Here is a 27,927-nt window from a genome sequence, read left to right as displayed (position 1 = left end):
TTATATTGAAGGGAATCTCTCTACAGTATATTATCCTTAAACTAATAGTCAAACTGAGTGTATTAATCAAGAGATAGAACAGTATCTCTACTTGTATGTTAACTATAGACAGTCAGACTAGGCAGAATAGATTTCTATGACTGAGTTTGTATATAACAATTAAGAACACTCTGTTACAAAGTTCTCTCTGTTCTATGTTAACTCTAGAAGACACTCTGTAGGCTTTAGATTGATTTTAACTAAGACTAGTATATATTTAGTTGAACAATAGGTTAAGTATATTAAAGATGTTTAGGAACTTGTAAAGAAAAGTCTAGACTAAACTGCTGAAGCTATAAAAAAGTACTATAATTGTTATTCAGACTCCTCTATACAGTACAAGCTAGGAGATATAGTGTGTTTAGACTTAAGGAACATAAAAACTACTAGACCTACTAAAAAGTTTGATGACAAATGGTTTGGTCCTTTTAAGGTTGACTCAAAAGTTAGAGCTAGTACATATAGGCTCAAACTACCTTAGGGATGGTTGACTCACTTAATACTCAATAAGATTCTGCTCAAACTATATGTTCCTCAAATCTTTAATATTCAGAAGGCTCCTCCTCCTCCTTTCTTAGAACTTGTAGATAATGAGATTGAATATAAAGTCAAGACTATCCTTGACTCTTGACTCTATAAAGAAAAGCTTTAGTTCCTTGTCAAATAGGTAGGATACTAGGAAGCAACTTAGTAGTCAGAAAATGACCTTACTCATACTTAGAATACTGTGAGGGATTATTATATATAGTAGACTATACATAGAACCTCTTTACTAAAAGGGTGCAATATTAAGCTTGGCTTAACACCTAGTTTACACTATATATACTAATAAATGTTTGTGTTCTAACATTACTCTCCTCTCTAGAGTCATGTGTTCTTACATAACTAGTATATAGAGTTTGACCCTAAGGGTTACTATTTCTAACTTAATCTTGACAGTCTTTAGAGGTAGGAAGAGATATCCTAATATAGAGTTCTGGCCCTAGTATTCCAAGCAACTGAGAAATTCACTCCCCCCCTTTAGGAAGCTTATTCTTAGTCTAATACTTTTGCTTACAAACAACCCTACATTAGAATCAAACCCCTGACTGCTCTAAGCTTGACATTATGTGAGAGATTACTATATATAGTAGACTATACATAGAACCTCTTCACTAAAAGGGTACAATGTCAAGCTTGGCTTGACACCTGGTTCATACTATATATACTAATAAATGTTTGTGTTCTAACAAATACTGTTAGGGATTTCTACAAAGTCTACCCTAGTGTTCTAAAATAACTGAACATTCTAAAAGGAACCTTTAAGGACTTTAACACTTTGCTTAGACAAAATAACCCTTAGATTCAGTTGTCTGGGACATACAACCTAAGGAGGGAGGTAATGTTAGGATTGTAGGATTAGACCTATTTTCTTTTCTTTATATCTCTATTAGTTTTGCAAAAAAACCAACATTACTACTAGATTTTCATAATTCTTAACATCTTATCTATTATTCTACAAAGTTTCATAGAGATTGTATTAGTATTGAGTGTAGGAGAGAGCTACAGAGATGTGAGGTAGTGTGTACAATCACAATATAGCCAATCCATTTCTTGCCCAATATGGTAACTTGTGCCTCTTTTGTACAATGGCCTCTTAGCCTATATTCTCTGATACACAATACTCTGTTAATTCTTCCTAGCCTCTAATGTGCCTGTTGGCTTTGTAATATTTGTTATTATTATTTCTTTGATCTTATTCTCAAGTTTTATTCCTTACTTTGCTCTTGTTATTTAGTTATTATAAAAAGTAGTCTGTAGATACAGTAGTTCCTTAGTTTTTTGGACTCTTCTTGTATTCCTACTTGTTCTCCTAGTATAAATCCTAGCTGGTAGCTTTGGGAATATAGTTGGTTTAAGGGCTGCAGGTCTACATTCACAGTTTGAGAGTACTATCAACCTAGAGAACATATCTCCCCTAACAATAAGCCTCTAGACTTTTCTACAATAGTACAACTGTATAAACAACTCATGTAAAGAGATTACAAACTGAATACAGTTCAATTCACACTACACATAATCAGAACACAATTAAGCCTCTGTAATCAGAGTAATTGTGAGGCAAAGTTTTAAGACAGTACAAGCATGTTTGCACATTATGTAATAATATGTTTGTAGTAACAGTACTAAGCAACTATGAATATTCAGCCTAAACCATCCTAGGAGCAATAGCAAATTAGACCTTTATATTCTTTACAGCTTACAGTACTTGGCATACATAAATGAAATGGAATTGTGTTATACATCTAATAGTTCATTACAAATTTGGAAAACATTGTAGTCTTCATTGTCCAATTAGGGATTCTTATTTGTTTCAGTATGTAGTATAAGCAATGATTGCACATCCTGTTATGGTTTGATTGTAATACAATGCGTCACTCCCTCGATACTATTTTGCTCCTCTGGTGTACCTATAAGAGGTGCCAGATATCAGAAGGAAGACTATAGTGCACTGCTACGTCCAGCAATGAGTAGGCCAGAGCAACACACCAGAAGCAGTTCAAGGGCTGACTCAACTGACTCAACTGTGTCTCAGCATCATCATCGCAACAGTTCAATAGATGCAGCGGCCAAATTGAAAAGAGAGCTTAGTCACGCTAGTTCTAATGGCCACACACGTTCATCCAGCTTTGCTAAGGGCGACAGTCAGCTTCGGCATCATTCGAGTGCTGGCACGGAGAAGTCAGTCAATGGAGCAGTAAAAATGGACAATTACGAAGGACACTCACCAAGGACATCTTCTAATGGTTCGGTCTCAAACATCAAGGCAGACGAGCATATTCCAGCAGGCAACAAGTTGTTCGTTCATCGTAGTGCATCCGACTGCTCTGAAGCATTACGAATCGTGTCTGACTACTTCATTCGACACTTTAAACGGAAGGAAGTCATTGAAAAATATGCTGCTGAAAAACAAAAACAAGACTCTGAGAAGCAGAAATCTGGGGAAGCTGGGGAGAAAGATCAAAATGAGAACCCTGTTGTAGTAGGTACACAAAAGCAGATCAAGCAAGCTGAAGAGGATTTCTTGGATGATGTTTATGACTTCCATGGTAAATTGGAGGAACATTACAAAAAGTTTAAAGAATTAAACAACTCAATAAATAACAGTCATGTTGACATAGAAGGTACAAGCAGCAGGTCGGATAAGTAATATATAGTTAGTAGTAGACAAGCTGTAATGCAATAAATAAATGATTTAGAGAAATTGAATAAAGAAGCTCTTCTGCATGGTTCCACATTGTGCTAATAACTTATAATTTCTGCATCCAGCCTTGCTTGATAGAACTGTGACTTTGTTTCTAAATTCCTGTGCCAGTGAAGGATAAGTTACGAAAAAGTCACCAAAGAGTAGAAGGTCATGAGTAAATGGGTAAGAACATGAGAAGAATAGTTAACATATAACCAAAATTTGCTGCTGCAAATATGGAGTCAACCAGCCCCTGCGTGATCACCTTCGTCGGGTTATCTCTCTAGAGTCTAGAATGTTACCTTCCAAAATCCAAATACTACAACTCAGTGCCTGCCTTTTGACTACAAGATAGTATAACACTCATAAAACTACATATTAAATACTCTCATTAGTTTATATGCACAATATTATTTTTTTCTCTTGCATATCACAAGACATACAAGTTGGAAGAGAGACAATGACAGGAAAGTAAGTAGATTGTGTTGCAGTAATAAAAGGTAAACCGTGATGGACACCATTCGTGCAAGCATCGACTCTGAGCACCCTTTGGGATCGTAATTTGCAGATTGGTTAGGAAATAAGGAGATGCATATACTTGATACTTGATGAGACTAGAAATCGGATTGGTCGGTTGAATTGTCAAATCAAGTGGATAGAATAAATACGGCGGTTGACTCGGATGAGCGAAAACAGTAGCAGCAGCAGAGATCCAAGGACTATGAAGTGCAAGCTCAAACGTTCCAATCAAATTATAGCAGAAATAGAATAACGGTTTAATCTGATTGACAACAAATTCGAGGAACGTGTAAAGAATATGATAAGTCAAATACAAGAAAGTCAACAAAGTTATGAGGAAAGTAAAAAGGAATGTGAAGGAATGTACAAGCGAAACAAATGTTCATATCTTCTTCCATCACTCGGATAAAATTTGTATTCAGTAGTAGATGATTGTACCTTGTGTGATTGACAGGCTAGAGAAGTAAGTGTAGAAAATGCATTCAATGCTGTCATGAATCACAGTCTCATTTGTGCGAGTCCAGCCGTTCTGCTATCCACCCATCTTGTTCTGTTGTCCCCTAGTTTAAGTAAATGGCGGAAGATGCGTGGGCCAAGTGGACAGCTAGACCGGGCCTGTCAGGACCTAGACAACTGTCGTTGATACCAATTCCACTGCTCTGGAGGCTGCCTTTATCACTCTTCTTCTGAGGACGTGCATAATGTGAAGTGTAGGGATTTATTAACGGTCGGAAGATCATGAAAAGAAAAAAATACCTGGCGAAGCGCTCTACACGTACAAAAAGAAAAGAAAAATTCAGCTAGCCAACTCATTAACACATTCCCAAACACCCTTTAAGTTCTCCTTCCAGAGGGTAACCTTCCCATCACCACAACTAACTGCTAAGATGTTCCCCGCCAAACTCCACGAAACGCGCCAAACCACATCTGGGAACTTCCCAGGCTGAGCGGGTTGCCCACTAGGCGGTGCGTTGGAAACAGCACTCGAAACCGTCGATGGGTCAAGAGCAGTTTTCACCCACGGTGTGTTCGGTGCGTCTTTCGTCCAGATCAAGACTGTACGGTCTTGTGAGGCGGTTGCGATGTAACTGCGTGGAAGTCCGATGTTAGGTGCCCATGCTACGTCGCGGACCCAGTCGTTGTGTCCTGCGAGTACGTCTTCTTCTACCCACGACTGTGACTGGGTGTTGAATCCCCAGATACGCACGACGTTGTCGCATCCGGCACTTGCGAAGCGTTTTGTTGTTGCTACGGGAGATTGGGTGGGCTGAGTGCCGCCTGCGCCTGGTGCTTGGGGAGCGGGTGGGGCGGGACTTATGAGAGAGCCTGGAAGGACGGCGGGTGCCCAGGAGACGGCGTTGCAACCGATAGCGTGTCCGTTGAAGATGTCGGCATCCCATGAGCCATCATCTGCGTCGATGATAAGACAAATGCTTGAGCACAGAAGAGCGAAAAAGAACTCACTTTTGAATGTAAGCACAGAGAGTTTGCCATCTGAAGATGCGCATGCTAAAATTGCACCGAGTTCATGCGGTGCCCATGAAATTGAGTTCACTGCAAAGTACAATAGGTAAGCTTAGGTTGTGACAGATGAATGGATGATTTTCACGTACCAGACGCGCTGTGCAAGTTATGCTCCTTGATCTTCAACCAAGTTCCCGAGGTACTACCTTGCTGTTGTTGCTCCTTCCAGATGAGTACCTTTCCGTCATAAGAACACGTAGCAAGGATATGTCCGTATTTTGGATGTGCCCAGGAAACCTGCCACACAGGACCAGTGTGTCTGTAAACGTGTCTATTACCTGTATAACGTTTACAACTGTAAAGCTCGTGCGTACCCTTTGAGCACTTGCCCTCCCGCCGTTTTCTGCGCATCACCATCAATAACGTCGAAGACTTTCACGGTCCTATCCGAGGAACATGTTGCCAATCGTTTTCCGTAGTAGTCGAGCTGCGCGTCATGCTAAACGCGAACACGTCAGGACACTCAATTCACGCGTTACAGGTAAGAGCAACACTAACGATCATATCTTCATGGTGCGTTTCGATTGGGACAGATTCGGATGCTGTCGAGGATGCCTATCATCGCAGTAGAGTGTTACGATATTATGATTCTAGTCTAGTGACCTGTAGTGCTTACCATGGCGGATTGGAGGAGAAGTGTTTCGATGAAGCCACGTTACCTGGCACGAACATTTGAGTCGCGCTTCCATATGAGGACGTTGTATTCGTGAGAACGCAGTACATCCATCGTCTGGTGAATCTAAAAAAATAGGAACTAAGGAGGTTGCATTTAACATACACAGATACATACTCAATAGAAAAATTGAGTTGGAATAGTCGACGCTGTATCAACTACAATAAATACCTATCTATGCTGTGAGTCGAGGAGCTGAAATATTCTTATATTAATTTCTGCACAATATTTCCAGTTTTATTCTTTTGAACACCCTGGTCGCTGTGCACCCCAACCTGCCCTAATAGTAATAGATGTTTCTACCACTTGGCACAGTGTACGTATCTGTTGGTTTGGCCAGTACATGACCTCAGCTGTGAAACAACTTGCAGTGATTTACTGATTTGACGTTGATATGTGATAGCGTCTGAGTTGTGTGATTCTGTTGTTCCCACGATTACCGTCGGAAGTAACCGGCAGCAAGAAATTTAGCTGGCAATTAGCTCTCTCTATTTCCCTCCACCGCTCTCTGCAAAAGGTCCTGCACATTCATTTGTGCAGGGCGGCCTTCAGCTATGGTTTTATCTATTCGGGTTTCGCGTGCTCTGCTTTCATCTTCCTGTCTTTGGGTATCTCGTCCTACGTTCATTAGACATGCCGCGACGGCAACTGCTTTGAAACCTAGGCCTGCTCCGAGAGCAGAGGAACCACCCGCACCGAAACATGTTCTTACAGAAAAAGATTATATACGGTTGGGCAAACAAAGAAACATTGGTGTTTCGGCGCACATTGACTCTGGAAAAACGACGTTAACGGAACGCATTCTTTACTACACTGGACGTATTCGTGACATTCACGAGGTGAGCAACTTTTGCTACTATCTTTTAGTAGACCGGAAGCTCATTCTCCTCACAGGTACGAGGGAAAGATGCGGTCGGTGCTAAGATGGACCACATGGAACTCGAACGGGAGAAAGGTATCACCATTCAAAGCGCCGCAACTTTCTGCGACTGGGACGCAACGGACCAAATTACCGGCGAGAAAAAGCCATTCGCGATTAACATTATCGATACTCCTGGGCACGTAGACTTCACAATAGAAGTCGAACGTGCACTACGAGTGCTTGACGGTGCTATTCTGGTTTTGTGTGCAGTTGCTGGCGTCCAGGTTCGTCGTATTTACTGGACAGAAGGAGAGCAGGATACTGATTCATGATTTAGAGCCAAACGACTACGGTTGATAGGCAAATGAGACGGTACAATGTTCCCCGCATTTCGTTTATCAACAAGATGGATCGACCAGGTGCAAACCCATGGCGAGTGATCAACCAAATTCGGACAAAGCTTCGCATACCCGCCGCCGCAGTACAAGTTCCCATCGGCCAAGAAGAGGAACTCAAGGGCGTTGTTGACCTCGTGCGCTGGAAATCCATTTACAACGAAGGCGTCAAAGGCAGCACTATCGTAGAATCCGACGAGATCCCCGCGGAAGTCTTGGAGCTTGCACAACAGAAGAGAACAGAACTCATCGAGGCTCTCGCGGATGTCGATGACGAAATTGCTGAATTGTTTATTGAAGAGAAGGAACCGACAACGGAGCAACTCGTCGCTGCTATTCGACGTGCTACTGTCGGTCTCAGGTTCTCCCCCGTCTTCCTCGGTTCCGCGATTAAGAACTTGGCTGTCCAACCGATGCTCGACGGTGTCTGCGCGTACCTACCTAATCCATCAGAGAAAGATGTCGTCGCGCATGACACTTCACTTCCATTTTCCGCTCCTCCCGTTCCACTTATACCCGCCGCTGACGCCCCACTCGTCGCTCTAGCATTCAAACTAGAAGAAAGCCGGTTCGGTCAACTCACTTACATGCGTGTCTACCAAGGCAGTCTCCGCAAATCGCAAAACATCTTCCACGCACGTACAGGCAAGCGAGTCAAAGTTCCCCGCCTCGTTCGAATGCACAGTAACGAAATGGAGGACATCAACTCCATTGGGCCTGGTGAAATCTGTGCGATTTTCGGCGTTGAGTGTGCCTCGGGAGATACTTTCACAGACGGCTCGACGGCATACTCCATGTCATCAATGTTCGTCCCCGATCCAGTCATTTCCCTCGCGCTCAAACCCGTCGGCCAAGAAACGCCCAACTTCTCCCGTGCCCTAAACCGCTTCCAACGCGAAGACCCAACGTTCAAAGTCCACATCGATCACGAGAGTAAAGAAACAATCATCTCAGGTATGGGCGAACTTCACCTCGAAGTATACGTCGAGCGTATGAAACGCGAGTATAACGTCGAATGCACCACCGGTCGTCCACAAGTAGCATACCGAGAAACTCCCACCCAACGCGCCGAGTTCACATACACACATAAAAAGCAAACCGGAGGTGCAGGTCAATTCGCACGCATAACGGGATACATCGAGCCTATGGAACGTGATCCCGAAACAGGCAGAGAAAAGGAATTCGAGAACGTCGTGATGAGTGGGAATATACCTGAACAATTCATTCCTGGTGTTGAGAAGGGCTTTTACGAGGCGCTGAGGAAGGGGAACTTGTGTGGTGCACCGATTACGGGTATTAGATTTGTGTTGAAGGATGGGTCGTATCATGTTGTTGACTCGTCTGAATTGGCGTTCCGTCTTTGTGCGATTGCGGGCATTCGAGAGAACTATTTGAATTCGCGGCCTGTTATTCTTGAACCCATAATGACAGTCGAGGTCGTCGCACCCGTTGAATTCCAAAGTACGTTGTTGCATCCTCCATCCGATTTTCTCAGCAACGCCAATTTAATAATTTAATTTGTTTGATTTTTTTCAGGCAACGTCATCGGTGGCATCACCTCCCGCCGCGGCACAATCCTCGACAGCGAAGTCCGAGACGACGAGTTCACTGTCACAGCCGAAGTCGCTCTTAACGACATGTTCGGCTACTCAAGTCAACTTCGTGGGCAGACTCAAGGCAAGGGCGAGTTCAGTATGGAATACAAGGTTCGTCTCATCTCCTCCTATCCCTCCTGCTTCTCCTACCTCTCCTACCCTTCCCGCCTTCATTATCATCCCTTCGTTCTGTTCTGTTCTGACCGATTTGTCTATCTTTTCGCTTCGCTTCACCCCAGACACACGCACCCGTCCTCCCACAAGCCCAGAAAGAACTCGAAGAATTGTACAAGAAGACTCGTCCTCAGAAAAAGTAACATCATACATACGTAGACATCAATACACCTAGACCTTTCGCCACGATGCACCTCGGGACCATTTGTAATCACTCTAATTACTTTACCCTATATTATTTAGAGTCAGCTTTGCTTTCCCTGCCCTGCTCAATACAGAGTACGCTTTCATCATTCCTCATTGGTCCTCTCAGTCCAGATCACCTCAACTGAACGTACAGTGAAACCTGTCAATAAGCATACTTGTAGTTTAGCATTTCCTCTCAATAAGCATGAAAAATTTGATCCACCAAGTTGGTAGGCAGGAAAATAGAGGTATATTAAGCATAAAGGACATTAAGCATTAAGCATTAAGGTGTGAGATTGAGAATATGCTTAATTAAAGGAAATTTTGGGTCATGTGACAGTGCAGATCATGACCTGGAGAGAGCCACTTTTTGTACAGGCCACCTCCATTTTGTAAAATAAATGCATAATGTAATGAAAACCACTATTAAAACTTATTTTTCATCATGTCTGAGGAGCTTGGATGTGCACAGAACCCAGATAGAACACTCAAGGATGCTAGTGAAATTGTTTTCACTTATTCTAGAGAAGCTTCCTCTGTCAATCTCTCAGCTCTGCTTCCAGATATCTATGCTTCCACTAGTATTCATCCACAAACAAGTACAGTCAATGATACATCTCTACCAAAGGATCCTGCCTATGGCAAAGCACTGAAGTTGAAGCATTAAAAGCTATGTGGAGGCTGTCCAATTACTTTCAAAGCTTAATACACTCTTTCAGAGTGAGATTAGTGCTGAGTTTACTGAGGCTAGAGCACTTTTTCCAAAGCTTACAAGAAACCTATGTAAGAAAATAAATAGTTCTCTTGAACAGACTGATATTCAGTTGTTTTTTAAGTAGACAATGTATTATTGAGTTATGTACTACAAATAAGGAAATTTTATTACTTTACTTAAGCTACTGTCAACAAGCATAACCTCTTATTAAGCATGGCCTCACCTGTCCACGGTGGGTCATGCTTAATGACAGGTTTCACTGTAGTTGTATTCGGTCTCTGACGACCGAGCTTTTTGACCTAGATCAAAGGCAAAGATGCCGTTCAAAATCTTTCTCCGACATTGAATCGGTGCCGCAGGAGAATCTATCGTACCATTCCCGGGTGACACGTAAGATACACCGCATTATTAAACCGTATTAAACTATTCAGACAGGAGACTTCTGGGTCCAAACATAGCACTATATTAAAATTACGGGGTATAAGCGTCGGGTCCGGCCGACTATTCTAAAGGGGTATCAAAGGAAGCACAAGACGATGGCCTAAAAGGTGTCGCCGTGTGAAAAAGGGAATTCTTAAGCCATGAATCATCAATCGAATCGCGCAGCGGAAAAATAAAGGTATCAAAAGTGAAATTTGGAATCATGCATACGTCCAAACCAAGGCTCTCCCCTTCATAGCCCACGATCGTCATCGGCATCATGACCGACGCCTCCAAAAGACTTCGAATGAACCTCCGCGATATATTCGATATCCTCATCCGAGCATTCCTCCGCAATCGCAAGAACTCCGGAGGAACTTCCCTGTAAATAACCAAGGCCCCTATGCATATCTGGTATTTCTAGTCAATCTTCCGTTCCGAGATGAAACGAGATGTTAGACTGTTGACGTACCTATGCTGCCAGAAGTATCGAAGAAGCAAGACAGGCTTTGGTCATCTTCAAGGTCAACAGTAGATCCACCGAGATCAAGGAACAAGGATGTATGGGAGATCTTTGACTTCAACGTAGCCACTGCGGGTTCTGCGGCCCGTGCCTCATTAACCGCAGGATAACCGTCTCCAGTCTTTCGGCCTTGTGTAGTCTTATTCGTAGCAATTTCGTCCCCGTTTCCTGCTACAGCATTCGAAGCTGTACCGGGATATGTACCGATACTTCCGGGTCTCCCGAGACCCCTAGACGAAGCAGCAGAAGAACCTACAGAACCCATAGAGGCCACGCGCCTTAGAGGTGAAGGCCGAACAGGCACAGACAGGTCAACAAGAGATACAGTACGGCTAGACGGGTCCTGACAATCATTATGCCATTTAGTCGCAAGAAGTCCCTTCCGAGAGAAGCGTCCAGAACGCTCAAATGACTGCGATCTTTTGAGATACGCCGGCGGAGGCGCAATAATAGAGAACGGAACGTGTTGCCGAACACGAGAATGATGCCGATTCAGAATTTTCGCCGTAGCTGGGCGGAGGAATTGTACTTCGGCGTTGTTTTTTTTAATAGCACACCCTTCCTGTTCTCGGATTATATTAGAGGACTGTGCCAGCTCAGGAGAAGAGAATTCAGGAGAATGCAGACTAGGGGTTGGACCATGACAGTTACTCGCGTTGAGGGGATCAAGGCGAGTGTCTGGTAGATGTGAGACATGCATATCTGGCAAATTGGACAATTCAAAGTCTGGGTCTGAGTCCAAGGAAGTCAAACTGTTCGTCTTCTTGTCACGCCTATTCTTCCCAAAGAGTCCTAAGCCAAGTCCGGAAGCGCGAAATGTGGGTTGTCTAGTCTCTCTCCCAGTTATTATTCGGTTGTAGAAATGCTCGTCAAAGTAACGTGATTCGACGCACACAGCGTTGACATTCACTTCATTGGGGAACTGAGGAGTCGCTAATTCTGGCGATAGAGGTGTTGCAGGTGGGGAGGGGAACTGAGGTAGCTGCCTCAAGAACTCCCGATACTAGAGTCCCTGCTCGAGTTTACACCTTCGTAAGAGGTAGACATCACCATGTTTCCCGAATCGAGTCCACTTTCGATACTGCTCATACGCACCGGTAATTCATCAACCATAGGCGACGGATAATTAGAGTTGTGAACAAGTGTACCGTCTCCGTAGTCAGTCACCTCGAAGCGAAATGTTGTGTCATGGAAAAATGGCAATGTGGAATGCGGCTTGTCTGCCTCTCTAATCGTTGAAGGTTGATGACGACATAACCTGGCCAACGCACCACTACTTGCATCTGCTAAATAAGAGCCTAACTGCGAATTATTTCCTGCGAGCGATGAACGATCTGAGATGGAACGACTTCGACTTGCGCGAATACGATCAACGACAGCATTGAAGGACCTTGGCCTCCGTCTCGAATTTTGAAATATGTCCGAGTCCAGCTCTTCAAAACTTGAAACATGCGGCATTCGCAGACTCGAATGTCTCGCTGGTAGTCCTTTAGCACCTCGTGCTTCGGACCCACGCTTTGCGCTAGTTGCTCGGTGTAAGGACATACAGGGCTGTTGTGAATGCCAAGTGTGTCGATTAGCAGAGGAACTTCGGGACTCGCTGCGAAGACGCCAGTGATGGTTTGCAAGTTCGCGTTGCATATTCGTTTCCCAGTCTGGACTTCCGAGCATGCCCACAAGGACCCCTGGAGCGGACTCGGGGCGGCGGCGGACATTGTAAGTCACCTTGTTGGAGGAATGTGTAACGTTTGAATATTTTGAAACCAGACGCGTAGTGTGACTCTGTACTGAAAGCCCATGGTTCTCGTTGTCGACCTCTCCAGTAGGCGGGTATCCAAATATGTTATCTTGATCGTCTTCTTCATGAATGCTAACCAGAAGAGTTGGAAGTTCGTGTATAGTCTGCAGACGACGTTGCTTCAGGTATGTTACCTTGACGGAGAGTAGAGCCAGGAAGATGAAGACGACGGACATTAGAGGAATAGCTATTGGAACAGCCCTGCGACCCGTAAAAGTATGGAAGTCCGTTATTCTGTCGCCGGAGGTGCGAGAGGCACCCATAGGGAAAGAACTAGATTTATTCACATACATTCCGCCTCTCTGTTCCTTGGGCTGAGCAAGGGCATCCAACCCGTTCCGGTTATACAATTCATGATGGGTAAGCCTATCCAGAGTGGCACGAGGAGCGCAGCTTACAACCGAGATATAAGAGACGAAAGAAAACCCAAAAATCAAGATACCCATTTTGAAATAGAGAAATAGGAGCTATTGAGCGCCGTCCTAGCAGTAAGGGTGACCGAGCAAGCAAATAGTGTTAATGGGCACACTTCAAGTCGCGATATGGTTGGAAATTAAATTGCAAGTCGATCATTTGTTGTGAATTATAAATTCCTAAAAAGGGAAGATCGACAAAGCAAACATTTGCATCTAAGTTCCTGATTCATGAACTTTTCTTCCTTTTATACAACTCGCACAACAACCAGACATTAGGAAATCCTTTGTGACAGGCGTATCAGTGCCGTAAGCTAAGAAATACTGCCTCGCTTCACAGCTTTTAACATCCCGCCAGCCCGCAGCTCTCATTGGGTATTTTGTTTTCTCATGAGACGATTGCTTCATTTTATAATCATGCTTCTATCGCCTATTACAGAACATATGACTATCGAATCATCAGGGACCTCGGACCGCATGACGAATTGGTGGGGTTGAACTCCTTCCGCTCCCCGAGCGTTTAAGTGAAGCTCCTGCGTAATCTCAAACTGTCACCAAGCGACAAGAAGATCGTGAATACTCGTGATGCCGCCCGATTTGAACGGCAAGGTCCCAGCCTACAAGGCGTTGCCCCGCGAACGTGACCTAGAAACTAGGCGAGCAAAGGGAGAAGCCTCTTGCGCCGAATGTCGGAGGTAAGGGGGGTGTTACCGTCTTTCCCGGCAATAACTCATAGCCTTGTTCACAAGATTGAAACTCAAATGCGATAGAAAGGTGTCTCTTTTCTGATCTTTATGCTTCATGATGTTTACTAGCTCATATATGGAAGGTACCATGTACGTCTTGCATTCGCAGAGGTTGTCAGACGATCTGTCCAAACGGTGGTTATCCGTTGCATTCACTTCTTTATTACTAGAATTAACTTCGTCAACAGGCTCCTTGGCATCCGGTCAAGGATCGAGGTATCAGCATAATTTCTTCGTTTACGCCAGTACTGATAGTTAACGATTGCTGTCTCTTCCGTACGCATTAGGTTCGTCCTCGCAAATACCGACAGACTTCATGAAAAACTGCTCCGAATGAGTGCACGAATTCGGCAACTTGAAGATGCGCTCCAGATTGCACAGGCAAGCGTCACGCCCGTCAGCCATCCTCTTCTCTCAGAAGAGTTGCTGGCAGTCAAGTCTTGCGTTGATATAATGGCTGAAAGAGAAGATTCCGAAGATGTTGCGGACAGGGCTCCTACTAGCTCTACTTCAGGGCTGGGCACTTTAAGCATTTCTGACTATGGAGAAACGTGTTTCATGGGGCGTGGTTCATCTGAAGTGAGTGCTTTAGTACTCAGCATGAACTGAACTCACATAAAGTACTTTTTGGCTGAAGGCATTCCTTCTGGTGAGCGATGCTTCCGCTGACTTGCCAAGTGCATTTATGGATCTTCAACAGGTCCTAGATGACTCGAACTCTGGGCAACCAGGACAGGACGGACTTTTAAGCGAGAAGCTGCAAGAACCGAACAACGTCCCTCAACAAATCCTATCCGTTAGCCGAGTCTTTCCGTTCGCACCTGCTGACCTTCCCAAAGGCGAGATTCTGAGAACGATTGAAGCATGCTTACCATCATATGCGAGAGCAACTGCTCTAGTGGAAGCATATTTGTCGAACATAGCATGGTCACTTGTTATCGTCGATCGCGAGCAGATTTTTGAAGAGCTCTTGCCATCTGTCTACAAGCGGCCGAGGACTTCCAACGCATTGGGAAACGGTGATAATGAGTACGACAAAGATTACATAAACCGTTTGGCGCTTCTGCTTGCAGTGTTCGGAAACGGAGCCGCCGGAGACCTTACACTTCCAATTGGAAATGAGGAAGCCGAATTGTTCACTCACCTAGCTCGCGCAGCCTTGAGTATTAACTCCGTATTCACCGGGGCATCCATGGAGCATGTCCAGACGATTATTCTGCTTGCGGCATATGGTTTCTTCGCATGTGTAAAGTCATCCCTTGAACCTTCCTGGAAAATGTTGTCATTTGGCCTTTCCCTTGCCTCCAGTGTAAGTGGTTCACTATGCGATACGACTCGGTTTTCTTGAACTTCGTTGCTTTCGTGATTTAGATTGGATTACGTGAGTTATTAGATCGGAGTATCTGAGTATTCTGCGTAATGACGGAATAACAGATCGTGATCCGGCACGTTGGAACCTGGAACCAAGGATTGTCCAGCGCAGGCGCCGACTTTTCTGGGAGTTGTTTACTTCTGACAAATGGACGGTAAAACTCGTTGACTTCTATTATCGTATGCACTTCCAGCTCACGTTACTTTTGTTTGTTTGTTTGCTTGTTCTTTCTTAAAAATCTACCAGAGCGTCGAGTCAGGTCGGCCAGCAACATTCAACTTACACGAAATTGATGTAGAATTCCCCCAAGACAAGTATGCAACTATTGATGAGGATGGCAATATCGTCCCAAGCTGTACGCCCTGTACTCTAGTGGTTTCAATAAAGAGCACAGAGCTAATGCAGTTTGTGTGTAGACTGGCATTGGAAATTTCGCTTCATGAAGGAAGTTATGGCGCCCATTGCTGAACTCCTTTGTCTGGCTCGACCAATTAAGTATGCTGAAGTCATAGAACTTGACAGAAGATGTCGAGAGTTTCAAATGCCTTCGTCGCTGTTAATGCCGAAATCTCCTGAACCTGATGAAGAGCTCACGACTTCGTTGCGTCGCTTCCATTGGGCGCTCATCCAGGAAGTCTGTCAGTAATTTCAATGTTTATGGTTTGTCGTAAAGTCTAATGCTTCACTTCAAGCATTGCTTTCCTTGCATCGCGGCTTTTTTGCTCGCGCTCTACTCGAGAATCCAGTCAGGCCTCTCGGCAGTCCTTTCGCATCGTCTTTATTGTCTGCGTATGCAAGCGCAGTTACGTTGCTGAAGATTTTACGAGTCTACTTCGATAGATACCCAGATCTGCTGATGCGCCAGTGGATGGTCTGGGCACATGCATTATCATCTACAGTTCGTTTCCACGTTGTTCACCTGGTCACTTCCGAATCTGACTCTTCAACAGATTATAGTTGGTTCAGTAGCCTGCAGAGGCCCAGCATCATTCGTCGCCGCACCTGCTCTTAAAGAATTAGAAGCAGCTATTGACATATTCAAGAACGCACAGATGCATCCTGTATCAAAACGGGCCTTGGTAAGTCGGCGTCTTTCGCGTTTCTACTATCTTCATTCTAATCCAGCATGCAGCCATTCCTAGAACGCTTCCTTGAGAAGGCGAGGAGCGCACATAGGCCTGTTCCAAAAAATACTGGGAATGCACGACAGGAACTTAGCATATTAGGTGGCATACCTATTTTTGTGAACAGGATGAGCAGGAAGTCGTCCGAGTCGAGTGATGAGAGGTCCCCTTCCAGAGGCCACACGCCAGCAACTCCCGTCAGGCGCGAACGTTCAGCGCATTCAGCGTCACCTGTCAGGACACTTGCAACCGAGGTGTCTTCTCCAACGCAGCATAGTAGTGCTTTTTCTGCGCCTTTCCCGTCACAGCAGACATTCTCTTGGCCATTCGTACCGCAGCGACAGAGTCAGCCGACACCCTCAAATTCATCGCTCCAAGGCAGTTTAGACAACGAGTGGTTATCGACTATTGCTCCGAATATAACCGCGCCGTCCTTCACTGTCCCGTCCTCAACATTCGACTCACCTTTCACAAACCAAGCACACGCAGACATGCATGCCCTCACCTCAACGTCGTGGCTCGAAGAGTTATCGCATGACATGTCAGCACGGTTCGGCCAGGGACTTGATAACAATGCGAACGCAAACCTTGACTTTATCATGGGTGGAACTGTGGGCAGCCCTGCTTCAGGCATTCCTGTGTCGGTGCAAGGAGAGGATCCAGAACTCGCAGAAGCGTGGCGTTCAATTATGGCTGACTCGCAAATATTTGGCTTATAGTCTGTATGTAATTTGTAAATTAGTAGAAATATTCAGAGAGTTGCATATGTATCAGAAGAAACGCGTAGCAACTTGTCTGTCATTCCGTCACAGCAGACAATCAGAGAGCTGTTCCCGAATACCTGCTGTTTATCTTGACATGTCATTCATTGTCAGATACGTTCAATCTCCGCTCAAAATGCTCAACGCGCATCGCGTCGCGTCGCATGCGTGATATGTTTTCCTCAGCTTTCTTTGCATCGTACCATGGACTAGTGAAATTTGCCATTGAGCAATTTACACGATGCTCTGTATAAACAGAACCACTAGTATACTGCGCGTTTCACGCAACTCAGGCCGAACCGTGCTCCGGGACTGTCACCATAACTCAATCACGGAAAAGAGAATCTCTTCTTACAACTCTCGCCCGGCTTCTGTGTTCTGCTTAAAGTCCTATTTTCTACTCCCAAGACCGAGCTCTTCAAATAGTGTCCATGGGTGCAGATCTTTAAGCCAAAATGTTTCGTCTGAGAACGAAGACAGGAATTCAAAGCTTCTCAAGTCTGCAAGATTGCTGAGTTTCCTCGTTGTGCTATCCGTATTTGGAGGCCTACAACACTTTCTAGGTCTTCGGTGAGCAATTCTTTCTCCTATCTAATAGCATGTAACAAAAATAAATGACTTACTATGCATAACTACCCATGATGGAAGTCACTATGAAAGGGTTCCCCAAACTGGCAGGCGAAGGAAAATGAACATCACACCAGAAATCGAGGCTCAAGTCAGGCCATCATCTAGATGCTGTCTGCACTTACTGATATTAAGTGCACTGTAGCTAGGAGAGGATGCATATTCGTCCCTTGTGTCTCAGTATAAGGACGACATTCTTCCAGATGACCACCCCCTAACTCTACATGTCTGCCGAATAGTCAACACGATCCTCGAAGCCAACGACCTCGGAACAGTTATGTCCGCTAATGGCAATTCCACACATCCCAGTAGCAGCCAATCAATAAATGGAAGGGGAAGCTATAAGGATCGACAATGGCGGCTGGCAGTAATATCAAACAATCATATCGCTAACTCAACTGCTAGCACTGGTATGAATCTGCCTCATCATCATGTCTTCCGTCGAACTTAAACGTTCTTGCAGGTGGGATTATCGTATTTACGGGTCTGCTTTCCTTATGTAAAGATGAACATGAACTTGCTTCCATTCTTGGACACGGTACGTTCACTGTAACATTTTAGACATGGCACAAACAGAACACTTAAAGCAACGACATCACAGAGATCGCTCACGCTGGTTAGTCATACCCATACGCCACATTTGTTATCCCCGAAGTGGCATAAATTGATATATCCTACTAGTCGCTAGACATCTCGCGGAACGTTACAGCAAGGCAAAGGACTGGTCTCTTAAGAGATTAGTCTTCTCCCCTTCGTATGCATTGCAGGATCAACGGCAAGCGCAAGCGATTTATGAAGAGATGATGGCAACGAATATGCAATTTCAGGAATTAGAAGGTATGTTACAGTGATCACACAACGTCGTAAACAATTGGCTGAATATCGTTCTGCTCCACTGCCTTGTAGCTGACTCAATCGGTCTCGAACTTACCTCGCGTGCTTGTTTCGACCCACGCGCAGCTATCGCGTAGGTCCCGTCGATGCGCCAAACATTGTTCTAGTCTAACAACTTGGCTGCTGGTGACAGTGTTAATCAGCACTTGGCTGCGTTGGAAGATAAACTCCGCCGCTTGCATCCTGAGCTCAAACCAACCCATCCATGTAGTGAAGAACGCATCAAGGTCAGTCACATTCTGCTTTCTCACTCCTCAACATGACCGGACACTAACATATTCTACTCATTTCTACTCAGAACCTCGAACAGTTGCTACCAAGGGCTTACGACATCGTGTCAAGCAGTCCAAGATGTGCTCAGATGCGGAATGCCTATGCTGCCTTCCAGCAAAGTTCAATGACCGGCCCACGTTAGCAACCGCATTGGTTTTATTCTTAGCTTAACATTTATACTGTATCCAAGAATCCCAAAATGGTTAGTATAGAACTCTTGCAACGAATGATACAGGCAAACACGAAGTGTAATAAGATATCTAAGAGAGGTCGTATTATAGCTTAAAGGGTCTATGTAACCTCGTTCTCCGCACGATCCAATTCAGCATGTATCGAGAACCCCAACCGACGTTGTGTCTTAGGTGCTTTTCGTCCACCAGTACCCCTAAAAATGATATGTCAGTATATCTGTTTGAGATGAATGTAGGATGTCAAGGGTACCCACCGTTGTTCCTGACAAACAAAACTCTCAGGCGCACCCTCCCAATCCTCAAGTACATACTTCTCCTTCGAGTTCGGTCCTCCTCCCATCCCTCCCACCTGCGCCGCCGCCGACCCCACCTCCCCCTCCTCATCCATCATACCAAACAAATCCAGCGCAAGTTGTGCATGACTCACTCCTGCATAAGTCGTCACGCATCGCGGGTTAATTAAGATCCGGGCGGGACGGAAGACGTTGTTTGGTATGGAGAAGCTGTCAGGGTAGGTATCGGAATCTGGTGGTGGTGGTGAGAGTTGGTCTTCTTGGTCGTCGCCTTCGAGTTCTGAATCTGGCATGGCGTCAAAGTCAGAACCGACGTTTGCGTCGGCGTCGCCTACGACTGGACGGACTCGTTGTGCATGTCCGCCGCCTCCAGCTCCACCACCAGCAGCACCAGCAGCAGCGCCGTCCCCTTCTGCACGCTTGTGACGTTCATGTACGTCGTCTGTGTCTCGTTTAGCATTTACGTCCTTGAGTGGTGCTTCGTCTACATGTTTTGGAGGTTCGTTGACGTTTTCAACATTGCGCTTGACCTGTTTACGGTCGAACGCAGGGATTTCATTCCGTTTCGGGTGTCGTCTCACTTTCTCCTCAGCATCGACGGGGGGTTCAGTCGTCTTCGCCCCCCACCCAAACTTAAACCCTCCAAACCCAAGTCCACCACCACCCCTAGTCGACGATCCTGCTCGCTGTTGAACTTCACGTACACCATCCCTCGCAGCACTCAACCACAAATCCCTACAAAAATACGCTTGACTCGAATCCAAACACGGCGAATCAGGCGCTCTCCTCGGCGCAGCTTCCGCCGTACTCAAATTCGCAATCTCCGTTCCCGACCTATACCTCAACCCAGTATAATATGTCTGCGCCGGGTCAACAACGTGCGTCCCGCTCTCACAACAGAATACTTGGAAGGGGAGGTGTTGTGCGTAACGTGCTGCTCCTGCTGGATCCCTTGGTGGACCTGCACTTGCTGCGCTGGAGGATTTTGATTGACGGAATTGGTCACCGTTGATATCTCGTGTCCGCCATCGGTCGGAGAAAATGAAGAACCCATTATGTTCCGCCCAATCCATCCCGCAAACCATCGCTGCGTCGTTCTCCCGACTCACAACGAGCGTCTCGAAGATATCATTCGGGCACGTAAATCCCTTCAACCAAATTACCCTATGAAACTTGACTTTCCGCTTATTATAAAGCTCATATAACGGCTCCAGAACGAGATTCCGCGTATGTGCTTCTTCCAGGGGGTAATACGCCGCAGACGGGTCGTCAGTCATAGGCGGGACTTTACGAATTCGGAACGGTACACCAAGTAACGTCAGAACAGCTTCACATAAATCCAGCAACGTCTCCGTCGAATCTTGCGAATCATAATCCAACATCGACACAAAAATATTCTGCGAACCTAACCTCCGAGCCATTTGAACGATAACAGCCAATTGGTCCACGACGAAATGATCTGCCGAGTGGATGACCATCCCAACGAAGTATAGATGGTTCTCTCGAACGACTTCGTCGTATGGGTTATCACTTTGTCCGAAAGGACGGGATAGGGTCGGACAGAGCGCTGCGACCCAACCGTTTAGCGTTAATAGTTGCTCGATAGCAGACATCACACTCTGCTGGTCTATATGTGAAGTCATCTTATCCGTAATACTATATCTACATTAGATTTATTTCATGTGCAAAAGAAGTAAGAGACACTCACTAAGGCTTCTCAAACCTCTTCCAAAAATCCTCCAACCCATCCTGAATAAAATCACTAAACAAATCCGGCCTCTCGTCCCTCCCTATCCGAACTTGCAAGAAGTCATACTTCTGTACGTCCAACCTATCCGATCTCGCAACAAGATCAAGTACACCTTGTCGTCGAATTTCTGGTGAGACAGACTTTGCAGGAGAAAAGAAGAGTAGGCGTGCAAGGACGGCGAGAGAGGCGATCCAGAAAATTCGCGTGAGGTTTCGCCGACGTAGAATTATAGCCATTTTTGTTGGGAACTATGAGTACAAAGGCCACAGTAGTTTGCGCACACGCGTTGATTCAAAGCATTAGGCGTTCTCAATGTGTAAAGAAGGCAACTTGCGAGGAGGTGAGTGTTGAGAGATGAGGTGAATACAAACGGGGACAACAGCGCGTATAGGAGTTTGAGGACGATCTCACGTGGCAAGAAATTGCCGCTCTATAGCCAGATATTCACAACTTAAAAACATCCGCAATGCAATGCATCCAAATTCCAAGAAAACAACGACGTTGAACAACAACGCAATTATACAAAGCATTATTAACAATGAACATGAAGAACTTATACACTATTTCCCAAATCCATCACCTGAACCTGGAATCAAAATACTAGTGAAGAAAGAAGGGGAAATTGTCCAGAGTCCAAATAACCATATCACAATTCGTCTATTCTATACCTCAATACCTCAATATGCTATACCAGGAGTAACAGGAGAAGGACTATGTCTCGCTTTCCTCCGATAGTACATGATAAGCTCCCCAGAACTCCGCCATACGAATTGTCGCACCGCCGCAAGCGTCATCTCAAGCGAAAGCACCTGGTCGTTGCACAGAATCTCATACACATCTTCAGCACGTGGAAGGTGCGTTCCATGATTATGCAGGTGCATAGGCGAAAGTCGAGGCGTTGACGACCGAGACGCCGCTGGTGAACTGGAACCATCGTATGCTGGGCTCCCACGGCCTAGCGATGGTCGGCTGGTATTGGGAGCATCAGATGAAGAACGAGGTGAAGCTGGTTTGGATTGAGGGTTCTTGTCAAGTTTCTCCTGGACCTGCGAAAGAACGTCATTAAAGTCAACAATTAGTTGAGAGCCAAGATATTTACATGATATGTCAGCTTTTTCACGCGCAGGAATCTACTAGCTGACAGTTTCGACTGAGCGCTATAATGGCAAAAAAAAAAGTAAAAGGTCAGTACAGTCTTTCCATCACAAGACTTTCGAAAAGTAACGTACGTATTGAGCAATTCCGGCAAGGTCTCCCCATAGATCTCTCTAGAATCAGGTGGAATAACCGCAGGAAGAAGTACAAAACTAAGTTTCGCCAGCGGTACAGGCGGTGCCTTATTCGCAAGCAAGAACTCCAAAAGCCATTCTGGCAAAACCTCTTCCAACACCTGTGCATCAGCACCTACACACCCTACCGTACCTCGGTACACAGGCGACCAACCCGACGGTAATTCTTCCGAAACAATGATGGCGGTCTCACTCGGGAGCGAAATAACAGGTGCTTCATGAGAAGAAGGCGGGGTGATAGGCTGAGACTTTAACCGCTCGATTGCAGATTTAGGATGTGATGATGATGACGAGGTATGCCCCTGAAAGGAACATGTTTTGACATCAAACGATATGTACTTAACGAGCAGGTGTGTAGCTTTGGTACTTACCTCCACTTTGGTCTCAGAAGCATCCGCGGTGTAAGGAGTAGTCGCTGAAGGAGTCTCTGCTTCCGTCGCCGCCCTACGCGCGCTTTTTCCCAAGTTCTTTAACCGACCCATGAGACCACCTCCAGGAGTACTTGGTGTAGAAGGGGCAGTTTCGTGAGCTGTCGAACTTTTTGCGCTTCCTGGGCCACCCCAGCCAGAGAAGTCATCCTCGGCAGGTGCCGCGGCTGTTTGAGTAGTGGACGTTGATTGCGACGTAGACGGGCGACGCCGGAGAGAAAAATAGTCATGGCTTGCCGAGGCAGTTGTAGCAGATGGTGTCGTTGTTGCAGTCGGAGATGTAGGAACAGCAGAGGCACCCCCTGCAAGACCAACAGAGGGGTTTGCCGTAGGAGTTGCTTCATCAGCTGTAACGGATGCACCGCCTAAGTTTGACCGTACGTAAGTCGCTGGCTTTGGCGTTGTCAGAGTGTCGCTTCCAGCCGAACCTACGGGAGACTGCGCGATAGGTGACAGACCATGTAACCTAAGTGCTACTCCCGAGGCTAGGTCAGATGGCAAAGCTGGTACAGGGGGCACATCGGCTGTCGAACTGAACTGGCCAGGAACTCGATCGCCTACAGACGAATCTGACAATGCACGCGGATGTCCAGAGCTATTGCCTCGTTGTGAATGCCCACCTTTGTACGCTGACGGTACACCTTTCTCGTGAGCGTGCTTCGCCGCCAAACGTTGCTCTTCGCGAATGAAGCCCATAAATAAATTTCTTAAGGCCCATTTTCCAATATTTACTAAATTCTGTCAGTAAATTAAACTTACGAAGCACAAAGAAAGTGCACATACAGCGGTGATCGTCGCTATATATTCTTTCATAGCCCGCCTCGTCCGCGAAGATCTCTGACTCGAAGCACCTTTCGGAGATATGGATAGTCAGTTCCCCAATCTTCGTGTCCGCATTTGACCACGTGTTCACGACGGCTTCGCCTTCAATACGATCCCGTACGATTTCTAGTGCCTGGCGCGGTGAAATTCTGTCCCTCGTGGAGTTCGTACCATCACCACTACTGGCCAGACTGCTCGTCGCACTCTTATTTGCATTCTGTACGTCTTCCTTAGCAAAAACACCAAGGCACTGGCATCGAACGATGTCCCACACTGCAACTACACCTGTCGTGTCGACTGTCAGGGCGTGCATGCGGTCATTCATAATCAGAACACGGACAAGGCCATGCTCGCCTTCGATAACTAGATCCGGCTCTTTGACGAGCGGAGTTGCATCAGGAGCAACGTCACGATCCTCGTAGGCCAAGCGAGTGTTAGGAAGTGGAACGACCGGACCGTCTAATCCAGGTGGGACCAATGTATCTCTCCGTCCGGAGCCACCGTGTGTACCCACACTAACATGGCCTTGAGGATGTGAGTATGCATGACCTGGGAACGTCCCGGAGGTTGGAGAACGTGGTTGTCGCGTTAAAGATTTTGCAGATGTAGCAGAATAAAGCGTGGAAACTTCTGCTTCACGACTTCGTGAGGTGATGCTGAACGTTCCATGGTGTCCATTTGGTGCACAGAGTTTGATTAAGCTCTCATACGGAATGCCATTCAAAGCATTGTCTTCGGACTCGAACTCAAACGACTCGCGTGAAGCCAGTGATGCTGAAATTGACGGAGTTAAGGATTGGCCTCTAGTACGCCGTACAGAGGTGCCATCGGGGAGACCTGGCGAACGTGACGTACTAGTAGCCGAAGTGTGTCGGTGCAACGACTGGGACCTGCTGGACTCGTCGAGCGGGCTGCTAGATACCGCTCGAGCTAATTGACTCTGGGGAACTCTCCATCTGCGTATGCTAGAGCTTCCTGATGCTGTCCATACGAGATGGTCATCCATGGCAATAATCTTGCTAACACCTTCTGAGGAAGCCATATTCGGTTCACCGTCATCTTTACATAAGAGTGTGCATTCGCCTTGGTAAACGCGCTGACACTCCTCTACGTCGACGCGGCAAACAAGACCCGAACGATCACCAGAATAGAATGTCTCGAGAGCAGGGTGAGAAGAGAAAAGGGACCACACCGATTCTGTGTGGTGAGTAAACGTGTAGATACAGCGTTGAGGAGAGAGTATGGACCACAGCTTGATTGACGCGTCGGCGGAACCTGTGAGAAGCTGCAACGTATCTTAGCCCCAGAACATAAGGACGACATAGACTACGTACGTATCTCGAATCTTCGGACATAAGAATTGCGCGGATGTTATCCGTATGTCCCACTAGTTTGCCTGTCCTCTTGCCCGAACGCGGATCCCAAGTGCGTACCACGCGTTCAGGCCCGCCTGCCGCAATGACATGGCCAGACGGATCCGATGCAAGTGCATACACAGAAGACTTTGGGCCCACTGCGTCTGGAGAGACAAGCGTCATCAATGGATCAACTCGTGGCTCAGCCATATCCCATAGTTTGATAGTCCGATCAAAAGAACCAGAAGCGATCCACTTTCTTTCATGACTGGTTATTTGGGCACATATGATCAGTAGAGAACCAGAAATGAGCAAATAAATGTACCATTGTGATAAGCACCGAGCGTAGTCAGTATGGGTACCTATGGTAGAGGGAAGAGTAGCCGCTGAGCTGTGTGGGCTCCAAGCCTTGACGGTGCCATCTGACGAGGCAGATACGACTGTACCAATCAACATTAACAGAGATATAGGCCAACATATACAAAGTATTAGCTTACCTGTCTGGTTAAGATTACACAACAGAAGGTCATTCACCCAGTCCGTGTGAGCCTGAACATGTTTTCTCCAATATGCTGGCTTCGGGACATCAACCATGGAAACCAGACGATAATTGAAATGCGCACCTGCCCAGGGTTGACGGAATTGACATCAAGCTCCCAACGTTGCCCATACGGAATGTCGAATTGTTTTGACCAATAACGTGAAGCTCGCCTTCCACCGCTGCCTATGACATCTCCTAACACATCGCCATCACTCGTTAGCCATTCATCGTCTTCCTCCTCATAGATAGCATTATCGTCGTCCTCGTCGATCGTCAGCTTCTCCCAGCGGCCCATACGGCGGCTCCCGTCCTGCCCGGGTGAGCCAAACTTAGGTACTCGCTGTTTCATCGCCATGCCAAGATCCCACATCATTACCATGCCATCCCTTCCACCTGAATAGAGAATGCCTTCGGGGCTATCGCGACCGACGAATTGCGTCGAAGTATCTAAGGCAAAAGCAGCCACACCCAATCTATGGCGGGGATAACGCGACTTCTTTCCATGGTGCTCTGCTGCAGCGCTGTTTGAGGGTATGAGGATAGGGCCTATCTGGCCATTTCTAGGAGTGCCTTCCGGTGGCAAGCGTAACTTTGGCACGGCGGTGGACGGCGAGGGAACGACATAAGATACGCGCCGCGCTGAAGATGGTGCCATAGAGTTGTCTAGTTGAGCCTTGCGACCAGTATCCTCATCGCTGTGTGCACCAAGCACGTCTCCCAGGCTCCTCGTTGTCCGTGTCCCTGAGCTCGCCGTTCTACAAAATGAGCTTGTATCGCTCAGCCGGGTAGCCGGACCACTCGGATCAGAATTCGGAAGGAAGCTGCGATCACGTGCATTATTTTAATAACTCCAATGCAACAAAATGGTAACCCAACTACGGAAAGCTATCTTGTCTGCATTCCTCGTCATAATCACTCTAAGCGGCTCTTACGATATGTCCGGGGCTCGTGATCGGGTGTGCAGCGGGGTTTCCCAGTGATAACGAAGGCAGATGACGAAACATCATATAATGAGATTTGATCGCGAGTTTTATAGGAATGGTATTTGAATATTTTCCATTCATATGTTGGAATGGCATGTAACAGCATTGATTGAATACGTCGGACATCTAGCTAGTTTCAAGTGCACACGATGGGAACTGCCACATCCTAGAAAGTTTGAAATCATCAACAAAGGGCAGAGGTAATTTAACTTTCAATCTTCGAGAATTCCGAGTCTCAGAATCCCATTAGCCCAGAAATGCGTGTCGGATTACCCTACAAGGCTGTGGAACGGGGGAAACCGAGTAAGGCTGTTGGAGGCATGCATCTCCCGTCCCGGATGAGGACTAGTATTCTTGCCAGCCAAAACCAAGCACTACAAAAGACACTCGACCGAAGTAGATCCGAGCTGTGGCTTATTAAGAGACTTCTCAACTTCTTATCATGCACAAGCTGTGCCAAATAGTCAAGTGGCAGGTGGGCATATCACTGGACTTTAACCTACAAATAACGTATCTCTTCATGAATGGAGAGTCATTCCAGCAGGCTAAGCAAGGCTATTGTACATTAACATTACAGAGGAGGTATTATCATAGGAGACTGGTATGATGCCTTGATGAGCAAGACTATTTCTATTTACTATTTGCATCTGACAGCAAACAGAAATGTTGTCTGATTCTTGATCCAGTAAGACTGACCTTCCATGCATCTCTGACAAAGTATCAGCTCCACTTGCATCACCTCAGACTGATGGATTTTTTTTAAGGGAATACGTGTCCAGGCTGTATCCTACCCCCACCTCCGAGTCTCTCTCTCCTTCAATGCCAAACAAGACGCTTGACAATCTTGACTCTGGACATTTATATGCATTCATCGCTCGCTCCGATACTGGAGATAACGATCCGAGCTCAGTGCAATTACAATTGCTTGTTTCTGAATACATTACTTCACAGTACTTCAATGTGGCAATATTGACTGTCTTAGTCTACAATGCTCGTTCGTCACGGTACTCTGATTTCTTGTGCAAAACTGTACTAACATAATTTGTAATACAAGTTATAATGATAGATAAACAGGTATGAGGACCATGACTATCCCTCGAACACATACTAAGCTGTGTCTCCACAGATAAAATTCTTCTGGGTGATTTTAATCCTGGTTTCTATAAGTCCATTTCTTATTGATTCCAATAAAGTCTACTCCGTGCACCTCTATTAGTCTGATGTTTTTTATAGTAAGCATGGGAATGACATATAGTAGTTAATTACATTCTACCCTGCTGTCTAGAATCAGTATGTTGGAATACTCGGGATAACTTCTTGTATAATCGGTAAGTAGAATCTTTATGTAATCTGGCGCACGTGGAAAGCATTGAAACTTGGGTTTCTAGATCTTATATCCAACGAGAGTCTCTTGAT

At 45.9% G+C, this 27,927-nt stretch overlaps 8 protein-coding genes across 8 annotated transcripts; 4 read left to right on the top strand and 4 right to left on the bottom strand.

The window, feature by feature from the left end:
• Positions 1–2,545: 2,545 nt before the first annotated feature.
• On the top strand, positions 2,546–3,200 carry FOMMEDRAFT_159333 (uncharacterized protein; the record flags this gene model as incomplete). Its single annotated transcript, XM_007269298.1, has 2 exons — positions 2,546–3,128; positions 3,187–3,200. 2 exons carry the CDS (start codon positions 2,546–2,548, stop codon positions 3,198–3,200), a joined length of 597 nt encoding a protein of 198 aa, XP_007269360.1.
• Positions 3,201–4,580: 1,380 nt separating this feature from the next.
• On the bottom strand, positions 4,581–5,927 carry FOMMEDRAFT_30574 (WD40 repeat-like protein; the record flags this gene model as incomplete). The annotated part of the gene is made up of 6 exons (XM_007269297.1): positions 4,581–5,194; positions 5,249–5,338; positions 5,398–5,567; positions 5,623–5,747; positions 5,807–5,863; positions 5,925–5,927. 6 exons carry the CDS (start codon positions 5,925–5,927, stop codon positions 4,581–4,583), a joined length of 1,059 nt encoding a protein of 352 aa, XP_007269359.1.
• Positions 5,928–6,535: 608 nt separating this feature from the next.
• On the top strand, positions 6,536–9,150 carry FOMMEDRAFT_30573 (elongation factor G, mitochondrial; the record flags this gene model as incomplete). The annotated part of the gene is made up of 5 exons (XM_007269296.1): positions 6,536–6,820; positions 6,876–7,127; positions 7,181–8,699; positions 8,775–8,944; positions 9,073–9,150. 5 exons carry the CDS (start codon positions 6,536–6,538, stop codon positions 9,148–9,150), a joined length of 2,304 nt encoding a protein of 767 aa, XP_007269358.1.
• A 1,431-nt stretch (positions 9,151–10,581) lies between these two features.
• Positions 10,582–13,095, bottom strand: FOMMEDRAFT_159330 (uncharacterized protein; the record flags this gene model as incomplete). The annotated part of the gene is made up of 3 exons (XM_007269295.1): positions 10,582–10,739; positions 10,801–11,824; positions 11,878–13,095. The coding sequence occupies 3 exons, from the start codon at positions 13,093–13,095 to the stop codon at positions 10,582–10,584; spliced, it is 2,400 nt and encodes a 799-aa protein (XP_007269357.1).
• Positions 13,096–13,647: 552 nt separating this feature from the next.
• On the top strand, positions 13,648–16,322 carry FOMMEDRAFT_91493 (uncharacterized protein; the record flags this gene model as incomplete). Its single annotated transcript, XM_007269294.1, has 11 exons — positions 13,648–13,757; positions 13,812–13,836; positions 13,892–13,946; positions 13,997–14,024; positions 14,096–14,399; positions 14,545–15,124; positions 15,243–15,334; positions 15,427–15,535; positions 15,597–15,818; positions 15,873–16,078; positions 16,131–16,322. The coding sequence occupies 11 exons, from the start codon at positions 13,648–13,650 to the stop codon at positions 16,320–16,322; spliced, it is 1,923 nt and encodes a 640-aa protein (XP_007269356.1).
• Positions 16,323–17,753: 1,431 nt separating this feature from the next.
• FOMMEDRAFT_169974 (uncharacterized protein) lies at positions 17,754–19,008 on the top strand (the record flags this gene model as incomplete). Its single annotated transcript, XM_007269293.1, has 8 exons — positions 17,754–17,783; positions 17,838–18,102; positions 18,156–18,230; positions 18,294–18,308; positions 18,374–18,529; positions 18,599–18,659; positions 18,720–18,813; positions 18,885–19,008. The coding sequence occupies 8 exons, from the start codon at positions 17,754–17,756 to the stop codon at positions 18,999–19,001; spliced, it is 813 nt and encodes a 270-aa protein (XP_007269355.1). The 3' UTR covers positions 19,002–19,008.
• A 70-nt stretch (positions 19,009–19,078) lies between these two features.
• Positions 19,079–21,420, bottom strand: FOMMEDRAFT_127244 (uncharacterized protein). The gene is made up of 3 exons (XM_007269292.1): positions 21,052–21,420; positions 19,305–20,999; positions 19,079–19,244 (listed from the first exon to the last, which is right to left on the bottom strand). Exons 1-3 carry the CDS (start codon positions 21,327–21,329, stop codon positions 19,151–19,153), a joined length of 2,067 nt encoding a protein of 688 aa, XP_007269354.1. The 5' UTR covers positions 21,330–21,420; the 3' UTR covers positions 19,079–19,150.
• Positions 21,421–21,680: 260 nt separating this feature from the next.
• FOMMEDRAFT_142415 (uncharacterized protein) lies at positions 21,681–26,256 on the bottom strand. The gene is made up of 9 exons (XM_007269291.1): positions 25,611–26,256; positions 25,485–25,563; positions 25,313–25,427; positions 24,967–25,255; positions 23,594–24,917; positions 22,754–23,541; positions 22,323–22,684; positions 22,193–22,250; positions 21,681–22,139 (listed from the first exon to the last, which is right to left on the bottom strand). The coding sequence occupies exons 1-9, from the start codon at positions 26,181–26,183 to the stop codon at positions 21,771–21,773; spliced, it is 3,957 nt and encodes a 1,318-aa protein (XP_007269353.1). The 5' UTR covers positions 26,184–26,256; the 3' UTR covers positions 21,681–21,770.
• Positions 26,257–27,927: the final 1,671 nt, after the last annotated feature.

This window comes from Fomitiporia mediterranea (assembly GCF_000271605.1).
Source record: "Fomitiporia mediterranea MF3/22 unplaced genomic scaffold FOMMEscaffold_9, whole genome shotgun sequence".
Taxonomy (NCBI): Eukaryota; Fungi; Basidiomycota; class Agaricomycetes; order Hymenochaetales; family Hymenochaetaceae; genus Fomitiporia; species Fomitiporia mediterranea.
Note: the sequence above shows the minus strand (reverse complement) of the source record. Positions and strands in the feature narration are given on the sequence as shown.

Bases quoted from the DNA above. Each gene is read 5' to 3' on its own strand.
- FOMMEDRAFT_142415 (XM_007269291.1), bottom strand. From the start codon at position 26,183: ATGGCACCATCTTCAGCGCGGCGCGTATCTTATGTCGTTCCCTCGCCG. The intron at 25,256-25,312 runs GTACATTTATTT...CCAAATAACCAG, and splicing joins GCTCGGTGCTTATCACAATG to TCATGAAAGAAAGTGGATCG. The intron at 23,542-23,593 runs GTATGTGCACTT...GACAGAATTTAG, and splicing joins ATATAGCGACGATCACCGCT to TAAATATTGGAAAATGGGCC.
- FOMMEDRAFT_127244 (XM_007269292.1), bottom strand. From the start codon at position 21,329: ATGGCTATAATTCTACGTCGGCGAAACCTCACGCGAATTTTCTGGATC. The intron at 21,000-21,051 runs GTGAGTGTCTCT...ATGTAGATATAG, and splicing joins AAGAGGTTTGAGAAGCCTTA to TATTACGGATAAGATGACTT. The intron at 19,245-19,304 runs GTGGGTACCCTT...TATCATTTTTAG, and splicing joins TTTGTTTGTCAGGAACAACG to GGGTACTGGTGGACGAAAAG.